At 33.8% G+C, this 19,315-nt stretch overlaps 1 protein-coding gene across 3 annotated transcripts in view; it reads right to left on the reverse strand.

The window, feature by feature from the left end:
* Tmtc2 (transmembrane O-mannosyltransferase targeting cadherins 2) overlaps positions 1 to 19,315 on the reverse strand; it is a 377,339-nt gene that overhangs the window by 159,116 nt on the left and 198,908 nt on the right. For all 3 annotated transcript variants that reach the window (XM_048804528.1, XM_015482959.2, XM_048804524.1), the window contains one exon: positions 378 to 492. In XM_048804528.1, coding sequence (XP_048660485.1) covers positions 378 to 492 — 115 coding nt within the window. The remainder of the gene's footprint in view (positions 1 to 377; positions 493 to 19,315) is intronic.

Consider the following 19,315-nt stretch of genomic DNA (forward strand, 5'->3'; position numbering starts at 1 on the left):
TTTTTTTTTTTTTTTTTTTTGTATAAGTATCAAACACAAAGACTTATTTTATGAGCCCTAATACCCATCTCAGTATTAAGGGAACAAACTCTTGTGAAAAACTATAAGCGTTTAAACCAACTCTTAGGTTATCATATGGTATACTACTTCAAAAAACCTCAGCCATAATACATCAATACTCATGAATATAGATGCTGTGGCTCCCAACCAAGAAATCACAAATACTATCCACCTATGAGTCTCAGAGGCATGATTAATGAAAAGACTATTTCAGAAAAACAGCTATCACCATCTCTGTTTCCAGCAGTTAAATCAATAGTCCCTCTCACCACAGGTTTCAAAAATGAACCCAATCAGAGAAAGCGAGTCATACTCACAAATTATAAAGCATGTCAGCCATGTTGCTGCGGTAGTACAAAGCATTTCTATAGGCGCTTTCAGCTTCAGAAATTTTGCTCTGACTCTTCAGAACATTTCCAAGGTTACCCCATGCTGGCAAGAAGAAAAAGAAGCATTCAGGCTAAGCGTCAATCCAATTACACATAACATAATATCAGGCCATCAGGAAGTACCACGGGGAGACAAAAACCTGCATAAAACATTTTAAGAAGTAAAATTTATTTCCCTTATACTCTAACATTTCACCAAGCCAGGAGATTAAATGTAATCAAAGCTTAAAAATAATTAAAGCAATTATTAGGTCTCAAAGCTGATATACATATACAGTTCATCATAAGGCCAAGAACAATGTTATCTTAAGATCACCTACAAAGACTTCATGCTCTTTCAAGTTTCCATAGGGGTCTTCATGGTCTGAAAGTACTGTATACTTATTGGGCTAGAAACTGTAAGAAATCATCTTAAAATAAACAAAGATTTCATTCTAGTATGAAAAAACTGATAAATGCCATAAAAGATCTAAAGATGAAAAGCAAAAGTATCTAAACAAGATCAAAGTTAGAAAGATACTCAATAGGCATCAGAACGTATCAGTAAAACATTACCCTTCTTAAAACAGTGAAGTATATATGGTCTGTTCAGATATAATGTTTCTTTATACCCTTCCTACAAATGAGTTCACTATAGGGAAAAATCTTTCCCCACACGTAATCATGTTGAAAATCATTTGTTTTCTGTGTGCCCTTAATTTTCTCCCCATCTAATTATAGTTTCTCAATACTAAAAGTCATTTCTCCCCTCAAGGAGATGGGTATTGATCCTTGAAAATAAACTCTTCCCCCATTGGAAAGATGAAGACAAGAAGAAAGATTTACATGTATCAAAATTTATTTGATACACTATGCCTGAATAACGAAAGGGTATCACTTTTTAATGCATTTAAAAAGTGTAGAATCTTTTAGGATCAGAATTGCCTGCATGCCTATAATTTAATACACCAGCACTATGGTTCACTCATCTGGAAAATGGGTTCATAGTGACTCATTGGCTTCGTGATGGGAATTAAATTAGTCAATATACAGTAAGATGTTTCAGACAATGCCTGAACAATGGTAAATGATAAATATTTGCTATTATCATTAATGTTATAATGACTGATGCTCTGCAATTTAAAATTATAGAGCACTGATGATAGAAATAATACTAAATGTAATGTGATTTTTGTCATTATGTCTTTATATTATCTGCAGAGAATACTAATCTTTCGTATTTGGTAAGTTATGCTTCTGATGGAAAACAAGAAAGGCACTGAACTGAGCATTATCCAACATCGAACAATGTCACATACTATGCCACACTTGATATATGTCATCTCACGAAGCTTTCTACAGAGTCCTGTACATAAAGCTAATGCCTGTCCTGTGGGTGAGGAAGCAGACTCAGAGGCACTGAAGAATTTGCCAAGTTGATCCTGGGATATTACAGCAGAAATTCCAACCCAAGGCTCACTATTTCCAAATTTACTCTACGCTACATCTGACATTCTTATATCATGATTTGTCTTTTATTGCAAACTGACATTCACACATTAGGGATGAGGCCTTGAAATGATGAATCCATAGAAAATCATATACTCAAATGGAAAGGTAAATCCACACATGGAGGATTGCAAGTTTAAGGACAGTCTCACCAACTTATCAAGGCCTTCAGCACTTAGCAAGACCCTTTCTCAAAATTAAAAAATAAAAAATGAGTTGGAGATGTAACTCAGTATTAAAGCACCTCTGGATTCCATCCACAATCAATCAATCAATCTCTCTCTCTCTCTCTCTCTCTCTCTCTCTCTCTCTCTCTCACACACACACACACACACACACACACGTAAAGCAATTTAAAATATTGTCCAGTTGAACTACTAAATCCATAACAGGAAGTTAAAATATGGCAAACACAATAGTAAAATGTTATGATTATCTTCAAACTTAACAGGTGTAACACTACATGGATTTTATATATACTAGCTTTCCCCCAACAAATTAATGAAGCATGGCTCTATGGAAACTTCTGATACCTAGGTGAGTTTCCAATCCACTTCATCCCTCCACAAAGTTCTGCTTTGATTGTGGGATTAGTAAATGAAAATTGATTTGCATTGAAATTACTCCAGAGAAATTCATCCAAATATTAATTTAAGCAAAAAGAAAACATTATATTAATACCACCCCACCCAAACCACAGACTTAAAATACAGATGCAGGAAAAATATAGCAATGATTTGCTTTGAATATTTTAGGTCATATGTCCACAGGAGCAAATTGATCTATTCAATATCTGTATCTTAATTAATCTTAAGTAATGCTCTTGGCAGTAGTCAACATGAATACAGCTATATTTAGATATGTCCACTCCTTTGGTTGTATTCATTTATTCATTCACAAATGTAATCATTAAATAATACTTGTTAATACATTTTTGGGGGGCCAGAAACTTTATTAGAGGTTGTGCATATAATATTGAAACCAAATAATCAAGCTGTTACCTACTTGGAGCCTATGATAAAAGAAAGAGGAGTGGAGGGGGTTGAAGAAGATAGGATGTGTACAATAAGATGAATGAATGAACTTCTGGGAGTGGTAAGAATTATAAATAATAAAACAAAGTTAAGTGATAAGGCTAATTTAGATATGAATATCACCTGACCAAAGTCAAAATCCTGCACCTGAACACATGAGACCTCAGGATTCTCCACGGTGTAATGTTCCTGTTCTCGTTTTCTCTTGTTCTCTATCTCTCTCTCTCCCTCTCTCTCTCCCCCTCTCCTCCATTGCTCCCTCTCATCTGTTGTGTATGTGTGTGTGAGTGTGTGTGTGTGTGCAAGAAACAATTCTGCTGATTTATTTTACTTCCGGAGCTTTTGCTTTAGGCATTGATAGGATGACAAGATTTCATCATGTTCAAATCAAAATCAAAATTCCTTCTCAAAATCTCTTCTCCCATAGGTAACTTTTCCCCAGTGTTGTGTTTATCAAAACACATTTTAAAATCATTAAAGAGTTGCCAAACTTAAAACTAAAACTGTCTCATGATTTTTTTTTGTTTTTGGAGGGAAAATTTCTGTTAGCGTTTCCAGACTTACAAATATAAATGTGATTGATATTTTTCATCAATGCTACCAATACATGCCAACATAAAGTAGAGCTCACTTATAAATGCATAAAGCTATCCCAGAGAATATGACCAGAAATAAAAAATACTATTAACGGTCATCTAAATAACAATTATTTTCATGGACACTATTCATTTTTTGTATTCCAATGATAAAATAAAATATCACACTTGAACTGAAAAACCATCTCAATTCCAGCTAATTTTAACATATTTTATATATTAAATGTTAAAGTATAAAACATAAAACATGTACCATAATTGCCTATGTGATGTTTCTACTTCTAAATAATTCACCTGCCAATTACTCAGTGTGCCTTTTTCACATCGTGTCAATTTTTAAATCTAACTAGACTCATTATTTGAAAATATCCAAGCCAAACCGCTAAGATACAGAGAAATATTCCAAGTTTCATAGACGGGACAATTTTACACTATGAAAACATTGTTTTTATATAAATTAATATATAAATTTTATGTAATATTTTAGCATTGTTTATTAAGGGACTTGAAGAATGTATCCTAACCATATACAAAAGAGAAAAATACAACTGGATTTTAGTGCTGTTTTCACCAAATACAAAGGTAAATTCCAGATACTCACAAAGTTAAACGTGAAAAGGTAAAGCTAAGAGAAGACTATGTAGGGGAATATCTTCGTGGAATAGAAAAAGACTCCTTAAGAGGACTCTAAGCAAAACTCAAAAGGTAAAAAAATGATGAATTTGAAGACTTCAAAATGAAGTGCTCCTATAACTTTGCCACTTCAAAGTTAAAAACACACAATTCACTCAGAGAATGTACTTCAAATATTTAAAAAGAGAAAGCACTCTATTTAGAAAGTAAAAGGTATTCCTACAAGTGACAAGAAACAGGTAAGAAATCCACTAGGAAGAAAATGAGCAAAAAGAATAAACTAGAAACTACAAAAAAAGGAAACCAGATAAGCACCAAGCGTTTAAACTAACATAATAGTACAAAATTTCTTATTAACCCAGCAAAATGCAAAGTACAATAGCAAGACATCTTTTATACACAGCTTGGCAAAAAATGACTAGGTGAAGCCAAGAACTGTAGGAGAATCAACCAGAGCACTGTGGTTGGCAGCGTGACTTGGAACAGCCTGTCCCTTATGCCACCTGGAACCTCCACTTTCATATGCCACCCAAGAGTACTCAGTCAAATCACAAAACTAAATCAAAGATAAGCTGGGATCAGCAATTTCCCACTCAGAATTCTCACCTATGAGAACATGTAAGACAGTGTTTACTTCAGGTGTCTTCGTGTTGGCTGACAGTAAGAAATAATCAGTGTGTCCATCCTTGGGAGTACAATGTGCGTTCTACTTCATGAATTGTTATGAGAATCAACATACAGCATGTAAATACTGTAACATGACTGCATGTAAAAGCCTACTAGCAAAAATCTAATGTATTGTGACATAATTACATTTATAATTATTATTAAAAATTAACACCCTAAATATCAGTGCATATTTTGTTAAGTGTACATTGTAAATACAAGAATACAAATCCAAATGCATTAGAACAGTTGCCTATGATGCAAAGGTAAAATGAAGTTAGATACAGACGTAAAAGAGAGATGAATAAAGGAGAAAACTTGGCAGGGATCACCCTAAAAATTGACCATGAACCAAGAATATAATTAATCTAACCCCTTACCTGGGATCTAGCGGGGAAAAGTGGGGAAGGAAAGGGGGAGGAGGGGGAGGAAACGAGAGGTAGAAATGGAAAATTAAAGTCATACTTCACATTCTTTTAAAATAGAGATGGAATTATACTATATCCTACTTAAGAAATAAAGAGCTTTAACATCAAACTTTTTCTTATACCAAGACAATTCAAAACAGATGTACAGGATTATTTTCAAATTTCCACTTTCATATTTATACACTGGACCTCACCTGAACATAAAGACTTGCATTTTCATTAATATTTATTATGTTATATCTTTTGCACTTAAGTCCATACATTTTATCGATGTGATAATTCCATGCAATGGATTTTCAGAGGTGTAGTTTTATTGGAATAAAATGCTTAAAATTCTTCCCCCTCAAATTGTGATAAAGCCTAAAATGGTTATCAGTGTTTTAAAAGTCTATATTTTAATAAAGTATGGATGAATACCATACAGTTTCCGAATACTCAGAGTTCACATCTACTTCTTATTATACAAGTGAATTTTATAAGAAACTGTGCTAATTTAGAGAGGCAACTACACAATCTTATGGGCCTTCTTTGCCACAGTATGATAACTGAGCAGGGCATGGTGACACAAACTTCTAATCCTAGCTACTAAATCAAAGCCAGCCTCAGCAATTGAGCAAATCCCTAAGCAACTTAGTGAGACCATGCCTCAAAATAAAAAATAAAATATGGCTCAGTGGTTAAGCATCCCTGGGTTGAATACCCAGTACTTGAAAAAACAAACGAACAAACAAAAACACACACTATGATAATTGAAGTGAACAAATAAAGAAGAAAAGGAAAAGGGAGAAGAATAAAATGTTATAATAAAGTAATAATAGTAGTGCTTATATTTATTTAAAGATTGCTATATACTTGAAAGTGATCTAAACTTATTTAGCCTAATAAAAACATCTGAGGTATATTAATATCCCATTTACTGAGGAGAAAACTGAAGATTAGCTCACCAGGTAACAGTTAATGAAAAAGGGGATCCAGATTTGTTCTCAGGTATCTGAAGGTAGAGGTAGAGCCACCTTACCTTCCTAATATTTAGTCTGAACTCAAAATAGAATAATATAGTACTCAGTATGTTTCCATATGTAATTTAGGAACCAAAGTACAATATGAGAAAAAATAAAAGTATTCAAATGAGTCATCCTTTCAGAGCTGCTAGGAGAAAATAAAACCTAACCACAACAAAATAAGCTATCTGGTGCCCATATTCAAAATATATTTTCCAGGCCGGAGAAAAGTTTATATCAAAAATATGCTGTTTTACATTTCTTTGAGATTATAATTTTAAAGGTCACATTTTTCCTGTTAACACAATGGAAACAGAACATACTCAACCTACGGTCAACAAACGGCTATTGCTCACAGGTGTCCAACATGCTAGGTAGGGACTTAAGACACAGATACAATGATTTTGGTGCTGTGAGGATGTGGGAGAGACAGAACAAGCATTGTTTAATAAACTTAAGACTTCCTTCCTAGGCTAAACATCCATAAGAAAAGTAAGGGAAGGCAAAAAGGCACTTCTACACATAACTAAATAAATCCTAGCAAATGTACTCTGATTTAAAAAAAAAAAAAAAAAAAACTCTTCTATTAAGAAAACCAGGAAGTGAAGTAGGAATCACTCTTACACCTCAAGAACCCTTCACACAGATATTCAACAACATCTAAAAGGTATCCACTTAAGAAGAAACTTGACCTTAATTCACAATGAAAGCTCCTCTTGTACTTTAGTCCACCATCTGCCACGGTCTATTTTATGTTCTTTGAAAAGTAGAGAAACAATTAAATATTCACATCCTGTAAAACTTGTTCCAAAGAGAAAATCAAATATGCAGTCCCTCTGGAAATGCTAGGTGATCTGTGTAAATAAGTACTTCCAATGTTTTCCACAGTCCTCATCCAAAGACACGAAACTTTTTAAGTTTATAGACTAAAATCAAGCTTCTATGAAGTAACTATTGCAATTTCACAGCAAAAAAAAATCAATATGTGGAAATCTGGCCTACATTTCAAGGGATTTTTATATTTAAAATTTGAAGAAATTATGGCATATACCATTTATTATAAAAATAACAATTTTCTCATGATTTGCCATATAGTACTGCTCTGTGAAAAATCAGATAAAAACATATTGCTTAATATTAATATTTCATTTTTAGCTACTTACTATTCAGGTCTACATGAGTAAACATGCCTCTTGGGGCTATCAGATATGCATATTCATTTCAATAGTAAAATAAATAAATACCAAAATATGTAAAGACTCTTAGACTCTTGCTTTTAGCTATAATTTATCTTAGAATGTTAATCTTTTATCTTTAATCCTGCTATCAAATTCTTAACTAGTATGTAAAGATCTGCCAAAATTGAAGTATTTAATTGCATAAATAAGAAGATAAATCCTAAAGTTCACTTTCCCCAACTGTGAGTTACTTATAAAGAATCAGAATGCTATTTCCAAAAAGGGTAAAAATTCGCATTTTGCCAGGAACCTGTGTCAGGCATGCTGCAAAAGATATTAAATAACTAATTTATTTGTGCCTAATATATCTAGTAAGACTTACTTCTATTCCAATTAAAGACCAATTTTAGGTTAAATTTTGTATATATACAGTCTTTATGAAATTTTATAGCAGTACCTTACCACCCCCTTAGTACTAGAGGAGGAACGATGCCTCAGAGAAGCAAAGTGAGACTCAAAAAACATTTAAACAAGCTGAAAGACAGGCTTGTGTCTCTCTAACGCCCTTGGTTTCAAGCACTATGGAGTACATGTTCCACCAATGGTCTTGCCAAAACTATAATTCAAATAAATTAATTTTAATATAAAGGTTAATTGTGCTAAATTTTCCAGTCTCAATGGAGAAGGATAAAGGAAAGCAAAGGAAACTGGTTGCAGTGTGCAAGCCTATAATCCCTGTGGCTTGGGAGGCTGAGACAAGAGGATGGAGAGTACAAAGCCAGCCTCAGCAAAAGCAAGGTGCTAAGCAACTCAGTGAGACCCTGTCTCTAAATAAAATACAAAAAAAATAGGGCTGGAGATGTGGCTTAGTGGTTGAGTGGCCCCAAATTCAATCCCTAGTGACCCCCCTAAAAAAAAAAAGGGGGAAAAGAGCCACTTCACTGCATGGAATTTATGATGAACATAACAGAGACAGAGAGATAATCTCTGTGTTTAATCAGAATGCTTTTTTACTCAATCTATTAATAAAAACTCTGATGGGAGTGGTCAACATGTATAGCCTAGGCTTTATTCTAATTATCTGATAATCACTTCATATTATTCCAGGGAAATAGGAGCCCTTCTAAGCCTACAGGAATTTGTTTTCCCTAAAGCAATTATACCTTGGATTATCACAAAAAGGAATATCATGTTAAATAGGTAAATAAGAGTTCTAGTTGAAAAAAATAAGTGTAAGAAGTAACTATGATTTAAAAATCAGGTATCGTTGATACCAGAACACATATTCTATAATCGTATATGTAATTCTAATTTAACATGTTACAATATGAAGTTATTCTCTTGTTTTGCTATCTTTGATTACTTCAAATGGACCTGAAATTAAATTTATTCCTAGTGAAGAAGACAGCATTAAAATTCAAAAGATAAAATAGAGTATTTCAATAACAACACTGTTCATCTTGACAACATGATTACTTACTAAAACATCTACATGCATATTGTGATGTTCACATATATAATCTATGTCTTTGCTTTAATATGTCTAGGGGGACTTCCTCAGCAACCCATCTACAAAGTCTGCTATATTTCTAACTTTGACTATGAATCACCTCTACACCCACAGCCAGGTCTGCTACCAGTATCACTTAGAGTAACTGATACACGATTTGGCCTGTATCTGCCTTCATTCATTGACGTTTCATCTATGTACAATTTTTCCCTGGGCATGTCCATCAAAACATATCTGCTCTATCCCTATGAGCAATGTGCTCTCTGTAAAGTTTTTGATGAAGTAGCCCTAGTAATATATATAGTCAATATAACTGCCTTTTTAAATATAATGACTGGCCAAGGGGCAAGAATTTGGGAGCACCAAGACTGAGGATCACCTCAACTCATGCCCTGTTTTTTTTTTTTTTTTGCTTTTTGTTTTGCTAATCACCCATAAAAAAAAGTAGTTAAAAAAAAACATTTGGTGAATGTATACAATTCCATAAATATTGATCCTATTTTATAATATCCATACCAATACAGGAAAGGCCTTTTAGAAATTCCTTATACATGGCTGATCTCACAATCCATGAAAGTCATTCACCTAGTACCTACAAATTGATGGTAAATTCTAAAGAGTATTTGAGTTTTCTCTGAGTGAGTTCATATTAGAAACAAAAGTATTTCAAAGGAGCCCTTACAGTTTGCTTCTATGATAATGGGAATCATTTGAGTTTGGTTCAGATCTAAAAGATGAAGAACCTATAGAAAGGCCATGAGTTCCAGGATAATTGTATTATGATTTCTAAACTACCTCAGAGAGAAAAAGGGACATCCGATTTATCCCGAATTTCCATTAGTTCTTTTATAATCCAATGTCCCATAGATTACTTTATCTCACAGTGGATCCTGCCATTACTTGGGCGAGTCCCTGCCACCTAGGCCCCAGGTTAGTTTTCTACCATGTGTCACTAAAGAAACTTTGATGCAGAAACATTAGATAAAAGGTCCAAAACCTGAGTTTAGTACTGGTCTTGCCACCAACTAGATTTGGGTATACTCAAGTAAAATTTGGGTATACTGAATCATTATATATTGCTATATTCATTAGCAATATATATATAATCATTGCTATATTCATTAGCAATAGTAAAAGCAATAATTTGGTAAATATATAATGTGGGCCAAATCCTGGGCTAAATATACTACCTACACTAAATACCATCTTGTGGGATAGTATATACTACCTATACTATCCCACAAGATGGTATTTACATACTCACTACATCAACGATCAACCTCAGGTTCAGAGAGTTTGTGATGATATAGTATGAGGAAAATAACAGATATTACTAATGAAGTATTACCCTTTTGTTTTTCAGTAAGCATTCTGATTCCGCTCATTTCTCATCTGTCAAATGGATGTAATGATGCTTGCTTAAACTACACTCCGTGTTCACTGAGATTAAATTAGATAATAGACCTCTAACACTGAGAAGTCCACTACTATATAAAAGATATATCTCATGAATAGATTATTATACATAAAAAGCATAATCAGTGAGATATACAATTTTATAATGTACCACATCTATTCAGTATTTTTGGACATGTTACTGAGAATTACATTGTCAACTTAAACCCATGCCAACAAAACCATAAACTAAAGCAATATTAAATGTAATCTAGAAACCAATTTTAAAACTGAAAATAAACCTAATTTTTTAAAGGTCTGCTTCTAATACACAAGTATAGTGCATCTTAGTACTACACCCTGTGTTAATTTTCATATACTGATTTTTGGCAGTAACTGTGAACAACTCAGGAGCTACTGTTAAACAGTGCAAAAGTAGAGCTGATTCTAGAGAAAAGGGGATTATAAAAGAAATAACAAGCAGAAATCTATATTTCAAGAATTAAATATGTATGTTAAGGAGAAAAATACAGGTTTGGATTAGAATAATATTTATAAATAACTATATTATGAGATTTCTAAAAAAATGTCAAATATCTTTACTGTAAGCATAAATTTTGGGCAACGATTATTTTAAAGGTTGCCTTCTGTACTTTGAGCTATTAACAATTGAAAAAAGGGAGGTTAATTTTCTTTGGCTTCTTTGCTGATAAAGGATCAGCGTTTTAAAAATTCTTGAAAGACACAACAGCAAATACTTGAAAATAAGGCATTTTTACATGAATTGAAAGTGTAATATTAAAATGAGGAAGGATGTTACCTACTAAACAGTCTTAAATAAACAACTCAGGAATTTCTGCTTCCAGGCAGCAAAAGAAATCTAGTATATAGATGACTAAGTAAGATAAATAGGAAACACTCAGGAAATGTGTCAATATAAGAGCGGTCAATGTACTAAAATTATATTATTACATCACGGCTCACTCTTCTGTAGCTGCAGTCTTAACTAGATTGAATCCTAACAGGGAATATCCAAAGGCCATAAAAGAATCTTTTTTCCCTCACCAAAAACATCGACTGGATACATATTTCTATTAATTAATTAACATTACTAGTTACTAAATATAACTGTGTGATCATATATTCCATCCATTGAGCCTTAAATAATGTTGTTATTCAGAAAATTTACAAGTCAAGATGACTAAAATCCATGAGAAGCCACATTTTCCTACCAAATAATCAGAACTGGGATTAGAATATATTTCATTAAGCTTTTCCTTTCAACTCGAAACCTCAAAAATAAATTTATACTCCAAGCTCAAGTTCAGAATGAGCTGAGAATGAGAAACAGCCACACCAAAGTATGACAGTCCTCTGACCAAAGCACTATACAGCCTTCTTATGCTGGAGCTGTATCACAGAAAGCAGAGGTATAGCACTTGAACTGGTTCAGTGACTGCATCAACTGCCTTCGATGTATCTCAAAATCATAGTCCTAAAGAGTAACAACAAGAGATTTTTAAGTCCTGTATTGTTCCTTCCAAATAATAGCATTTCAAGAGCAAAAGTATTCTTAAATATATCACTGATTGGCAATAAGAAAAATGCAGAATACATGGGTTTGTACAAAATCAGTAATTAATATGCTAATGTTTTCATTATACAAGCCTAGAAACTCATTTCTACTTTAAATTTATTTTCAATATATACATAAATATGGACAATCTATTCAATCTCAGCCACTAAAGTGAACATGACTTGAAGTCTTCCTTAGAAAATATTCAGATGATTCCAAAACCGATGAAGTATTTGCAATACTGAAAACTACTAAAGCTTATTTGTAAAGCTCAAGGAGATTAAGTCAATGGATAAAGCAGAAAACATCAAAACATCTTGCCCTTATAGTCTTTGTTGGTGGTCTCATGATCTACACGTTTGAGCAATTCACTCTTATCCCAAGGAAGGAAAAGTAGTGCCAGAAAAAAAAAAAAAAATTAAATCATCTCTTCTTATTACACAAACTTTAACTTCCAATATACAGTGCCCCCAACATCATAATAAAGTAAATTTCCTCTTCATTCTATGCAACTTACAAAGAAATGTCTTCAGTTTACATCTCACTTACTTGTTGCTGTCAAAACCTGATTCTCAGGTGACTTTCTGATTAACTAACTAACCCAGTTCTTTCTCCCTACACTTAAATTTTCTAGACAGAAATTGTTCAAAGGTTGAATGTATCTTCTTATGGATTAGAAATTACGTGTCCTTGAAAAACTCCTTTGTTAATGCAGGAATGTTTGGAGGTGAAAAGATAAGGTTGTAAATTAACTGTAACCTAATGAGTCCCTCCAAATTTGAATGGACTAAGTGGGTGATAACTCCAAGCAGGTAGAGTATGCTCACTGATGGTGTGCCTCTGGATTTATATTTTGTTCCTGGTGCCTCTTCTCTCTTCTCCAGGCCCAGAGCAAGGGACTCAGGAGACCATGGACCATGGATTATGCCTCCAGAACTATGAACTTAAAATAAACTTTTCTTCCTCTAAGTTGTTTGGTCAGGCATGTTGGACAGCAATGAAATACTGACTATCACACATAAATATAATGTTTCTAAAAAGATAATAATGCTGATATTTTAATATAATATCCAATGTTGTTTTGCACAAAGGTACTAAATTATTCTATTTAAAATGGCTGAATGAATGTTCAGAGTGGCAGATAATAGTAATGGAAATTAGATTCCTTACAAATAAGCCTATCATATAGCCATGCTCTCAAGAAGGTGTGCGTGTGTATGTTCAAGTGCATGTGTTTCTCTATTATTTCATCAAATCTGCATATGGTTTACTTACTTGGAAAATAGTATTATTCCTTAATATAAAAATTTTTGTATGTTTGATCATTATTTAATTTTTAGTAATCACGAACATTCATGTTCCTGTTAGAACCCCTTGAATGTTAACGTTCATAGTTTTAAAATTATACAAAAGTTTAGAACTGATATACAAAACTAGAAAGCTGTCTATACGCATAAGGATAAAAATTCTCTTAACAGAATTAAACATAAACATGCCTCCACATCCAACCTATTTCAACCAGAATATCTCAGTTCCTCAATAATCCCTCAATATTTATCTGTAATTTTCTTTTAAATCCACGATCACAATAGATTTGTGTGTGTGTGTGTGTGTGTGTGTGTGTGAGAGAGAGAGAGAGAGAGAGAGAGAGAAGCAGGAATGGGGGTGGGCTGAAACAAAATAAAGTTATCTTGGAAACCGGCTCTGTGACATTATCTGTCATTTTACATTACAACAAGAAATGAACATATTTTACCCTTCTGTGCTTTATAGGAATCCAATACTTGTAATTTCCTTTCGAATACACTAGTACTCATATTCGTACATCTTTGCTTGCTGTAGCAGCTTTGTTTTGTTTTACTGGAAGATTAAAATTTCAAAAGAGCTGCTATGATCCACAACAAACAACTCCATTCTCAAATACTACTCCTAACACAGCTACCCATTCCTTAATACAAGCCAGGTTTGATGTCCAGAGAATAGATCCTTCCACAGAAACTACAAAAATGGTACACAGAAAAATATTTCACTCTTTTTGAACAAAAGCATTAATTAGTAGAAAAGCAGGAGCAATCCTGAAGTCTATAAACTATATGCGAGTAGGAATCTAGAAAGATTAAACAGACTCTGGAGATGACATCCACCTACATGTACCTGCAAATCATGGTAAGCTAGGGTTTGGGCTTCAAGTGGGAGGTCGGATTATAGAAGCCACATAAACCCTGGTCCCCAGAAGAAAATAGACTTGAGTGGCTGAATTAGAAACAACCATCCCAGAGAACGAGAAGGTAGGTGTACTATCTGTCCAGCAAATTTACACAAACAGAAAAAAGAAAATAAATTTCCTGGGCATTTTTATACATACACCACCATTATAAAATCTGATATAATACAACATTACATGCCCAAAGAATGCAAAGCAGAACTAGGTCTTAAACTACAGCTGCAGTAAAGATTTCAAAATAGACATAAATATTACATATAACTTTGTACAAAAGGATTTCAAATACTAGTTAAACTGAACAAAATCCAGGAAAAAGAGTTACTAAAATTAGCCCAAAAGTAAATATGACTACTTTTAAAACAAGGAAGGAAATTAAATCAATAGAATAAAAGTTCATTTATAAACATCAAGTGTAGCTAGTTTTACAGGTAACTTCCACCTAATAAAGAAGAAAAATCTAATTCCAATTTGTTATAAAAATATTTCAGGAACAACAACAACAGAAAAAGATAGTGATCCCACAATGATTATTTAAGGTTAACGTCAATTGATTTCATTTCATTTCTTCTGTGTGTGTGGGTGTGTGCGGGTACACACATAAGTGCACACATGTGTGTGGTGCTGGGCAAGTGTTCAACCACTGATCTACATTGCCAGTCCTCACATGATGTCAATATCAGACTATGCTATTACAAGACAGAACTATCAATAACTGAAAAGTAAAGGAAAAAACAAATTTAGAAGAATTACAAGCAATAATACATTATAACCAATTCCTGGGTTTATTCCAGGAGTACAAAACAGCATCGACAACAGAAAATCTACTAATATGTCATTAAATTAATATATCGAGTGGCAAAAACCTATCATCAATTCATAAAAATTCTTAAACTAGATATAAGAAAAAACTCTTACTAAATAAAAGTGATATACATAAAAAACCATAAAATGCACATTGTTAATGGCAAAGTGTCAAAACCCTTTTTTCTAGACAAGAATAAGAGAGTAGGAAAACAAAACTATTTGCTGTCATCACTTCTATTTAACATTGTATGGAGGATCTAACACACACTAAGGAAAAGAAAATAAATGAATCAAAACAAAATTGTCATGAGAGGTATAGAAAGAGGTCTTCAGAGGCACTGGTAATACTCCTTAGGCTATTAAATAGGTACCTGTTTTAGCACTATTCTTTATGCAAATATGTGTCTGAAAACACATTTTTCTATGAATGGTGTAATTGATTGATATATTTTATAAGTGAGCATTTTAAGAAACAAAAAACTAATATGGAAAATGATAATTTAATTTCATACTTAATTTAGTCTTATGTTAGTCTTAATGTCTTCAGAGCATAAATCTTTCTTAAGTATAATCTAAGACAACACTAGTATTAGGATTGACATTTTTCAAAAGTCAATAAAGATCTTAGAAGTTTTGTTAGGGGTAATCTCAATGACTTAGAATCAGCAGCATATTAACCACTTTATTATAAGACACCATAAAGTTATCTGCATTGAGCTTGTATGGATTGGTATTTTTTTACTCACAGTTCATAATGCTGGGACAACAGAAAAATGTATGGGCCCTTCATTCTTAGAAACACAGAAACTATATTGAACCTCTGTGAGTATTTTATACCAAATTTTGAGTTATTTCCTAAACAAATAATATTTCTTCAACAGTTATTTCTTGAAATTTGAAACCATATGATGAAAGAGAACTAGAACTCTCAATTTTATAATAATCAAGCAGAAAGAAAAATTATTAAACATTGCAGAGCTAAAACAATTTTTTTGAATATGTAAACAGGTAATATATGTCATTTGCATTGGGGGGTAAACTTGGCATGCTTGAGTAATTACCTTGAGAGTTGCAAATATGTGCACCATGTTATATACATCTTTTATATCTACAATCCCCAAATTTACAGTAGAAACAGGCATGAAGAACAAACTTTAGCTCATGAATTTTCCTTAGATTAACCTTCCCCTTTTTTGTGGATTCTGGCACTTGAACCCTGGGGCTCATTACTATTGCTACATTTCAAGTCCTTCCCTCCCCCCACCCTTTTCCTTGAGATAGGTCTTGCTAAGTTGCAGAGCCTGGCCTTAAACTTGGCAGTGCAATACTCCTGCCACCTGAGTGGATGGAATCACAAGTGTGCACCATTCCTGGCATTCTTAACTATTTTTTTTTTTAATTACTTCCAAACATCTAAAAAATGAAAGTCAGAGCCAGACATGATGAACAAATAAAATAGGGCTGGAGATGTAGCTCAGGCTTTGCCTAACATTTGCCAGGCCCTGGGTTCATCCTCAGTACTGAAAAAGAAGAGGGATTGGGGATGGGGTGGGTCAAAAACCCAGTAAGATGTTCTCCAAGGTGAACTGTTCTAAGAGAACTGATTCAATTCTGAATCTATAACTTAATTTTTAAAGTTCATTTAGCACACCAGATATGCTGCCATATATGCTATCATTCATTCTATTTTATGTTTATGTGCTCACTGATCTGTTTATCATAATAACTTTGTTAATCGGTGATTATGACCTTAATTAAAAAGGAATTTTATAACAAGATTATTTTAGAGAAGAGAGGTGATGAGGTTGAGATGCTGGCTGATCACCCAGGTAGAAAATTCTCCCAACAGACATGAGGTCATGAAGAATCTAACTTAAGACAATGACATGTTTATTGACACCACTTCCCTGACCACTACCACTCACCATACACACACACACACACACACACACACACACACCAGGCAATGCCATAGACACTATAGAGAAGGAGAAGTGAAGGAAGGTTCTGGACAGTACTGAAAGAATACATCAATTGAGATAGAAGGTAAAAAACACAGAAAACAGCGGTATGTGAAATGAGAGACAGTCAAAACTGCATAGATCCATAACAGCAGAGATCAGTGGTGCCAAATTCCACAGAGATAAGGACACATGGATATTTAGCTGAGGCCAGAAGCCAAGCAAGAAGAGTGATCATACATTGAACTGATCTGTAATGGATTAATATATGCTCTTATCAAACAATTATTAATCAATATGGCTTACAAAATGTCTTGAAGGGAGAAAAAAGAAAACCCTTTCAAATACAATATGCCTTACTCATTAAGGCAGTCATTACAGAAAATTTCCTCTTTGCTAAGCACAAAAATGCAAAGAGTCATGGTGAAATCAGCAAACTAGAGTAATCAACTATGTCTAGTATTTTCCTGACATTATCAACCACATAATGAGACAGGACTTGTGGTTTACATAGTCTAAATCAGCTATCATTCTCCACTATCCAGATTTAACCATAAATTAGCAGCACAGTCACTATGACAGGCTTTACCCATCCTCATTTGCATCCAATCAGTTAATGACTGGCAGCTGTCTACAGGACCCATTACTGAAGGCAGCAGTTTTAATGGATAATGCTTCATGAGGCTTAAAATCATATTCATGATAGACTGAAATACTTCAAAATCTGCAAAGGCTTTCAAAGGGGGAAAAAATTAAACTAACTCCAGTCTGTAATCTCAGAAAATCTTCAGAAAAGACTGGCTTTCAAGGGTTTCTAATCTTTAGCTGTGCTCACATAACATAATAAACTAAAAAAAAAAAAAAAAAATCTGCCCTTAAGGAAGACTGCTGCCAGTCTCATAATTGCTACGGAAGTAACTATAGCCAGAATTATTGCTAGCATGTTATGAATTGAAAAATTTAGGAACCTGGAATGAAAGAGTTTTGTTTTTATCAAAATGAAAGCATATGCCACAAAAAGAAATCCTGGAATCCAAAACCAGCTCTACTACTAATTCTATCACTCTTATTATGAAGCATCCCTCAGTGTGTGGTACATCCATAACATATTTCACACTTTTGCCTTATTTCATGCATGTACATTCTGTTTCTAACCAGACTATGAACTCCTTAAGAAGAACAATCACTATGACATTTATATTCAACAGATTCTTTGCTGAATGCCTTCTCTGTAACAGGCACTGTCATTAGTACATATATGGCTTTTTCTTTAAAATGCAGAAAACCCTTCCTTTTGCACCTTATAATTTACTGTATGCTGACAAGGCATTCAGACAATAAACACGTAAGTAGAGGAAACACAGTATGCCCAATAGTGATAAGTGCTATGAGAAAAATAAAGAAATGGAATGAGGACTGGTAATGCTCCAAAAAGCAGAGGTAGTGCGTAGCTGTACTCTATAAGAGAGCAGACAATTGTGTGTAAAGAACTTCATGATAATGTGAGCAAAAAGAGGTGAGGGAGGATATCTGGGGAAACACATAACAGGAAGAAGCAACTATGCATGCAAAAGCTCTGTATTAGGAGTCGGCGTGGCATATAAAAGCCACATCAAAGGAGCCGATAGGCCCGGTGTGGAGAATGGGAGAGAGGCTCGTAGGTGTACAGGGTCTTATCCCTGATTGTGTACTTTTACTTTGAAAGAAATGGAAAGCCAGTAAACGACTGAGGCAGTGGATGCCACACATACTCTGACACATTTCAAAAGGGTCACAGGAGTGCTGGCTCAGTGTGGCCCCAAGGGATACAACAACAGAAGCAAAGGTTCAACTCAGACATTAAAGAGCTTGGAAGTCATCACTTCTATCCTTATAAGCAGCAGCAGCTCAACTAACTGAAAATCAATGACTCCTCTTGGAGCCATCAGCATTCTGCAGTCACAGGGCTACTGCCACTCTGAGATTTAGAGAGGCAGGCAAATCCAGAGTCATGGCAGAGGTGAGCTAACCCAGAGCAGGAACTGTTGAAGACAGAAACTGTTAGAAACAATTAACTAGTAATTTTTACCAGTTGCTTTAGACATCACTGTTTAAAGAAAGAAAGAGAGAGAGAGAGAGAGAGAGAGAGAGAGAGAAAGAAAGAAAGAAAGAAAGAAAGAAAGAAAGAAAGAAAGAAAGAAAGAAAGAAAGAAAGAAAGAAAGAAAGAAAGAAAGAAAGAAAAGAAGAAAGAAAGAAAGAAAGAAAGAAAGAAAGAAAGAAAGAAAGAAAGAAAGAAAGAAAGAAAGAAAGAAAGAAAGAAAGAAAGAAAGAAAGAAAGAAAGAAAGAAAGAAAGAAAGAAAGAAAGAAAGAAAGAAAGAAAGAAAGAAAGAA

Source organism: Marmota marmota, unplaced genomic scaffold (assembly GCF_001458135.2).
Source record: "Marmota marmota marmota unplaced genomic scaffold, marMar, whole genome shotgun sequence".
NCBI classification, from domain to species: domain Eukaryota; kingdom Metazoa; phylum Chordata; class Mammalia; order Rodentia; family Sciuridae; genus Marmota; species Marmota marmota.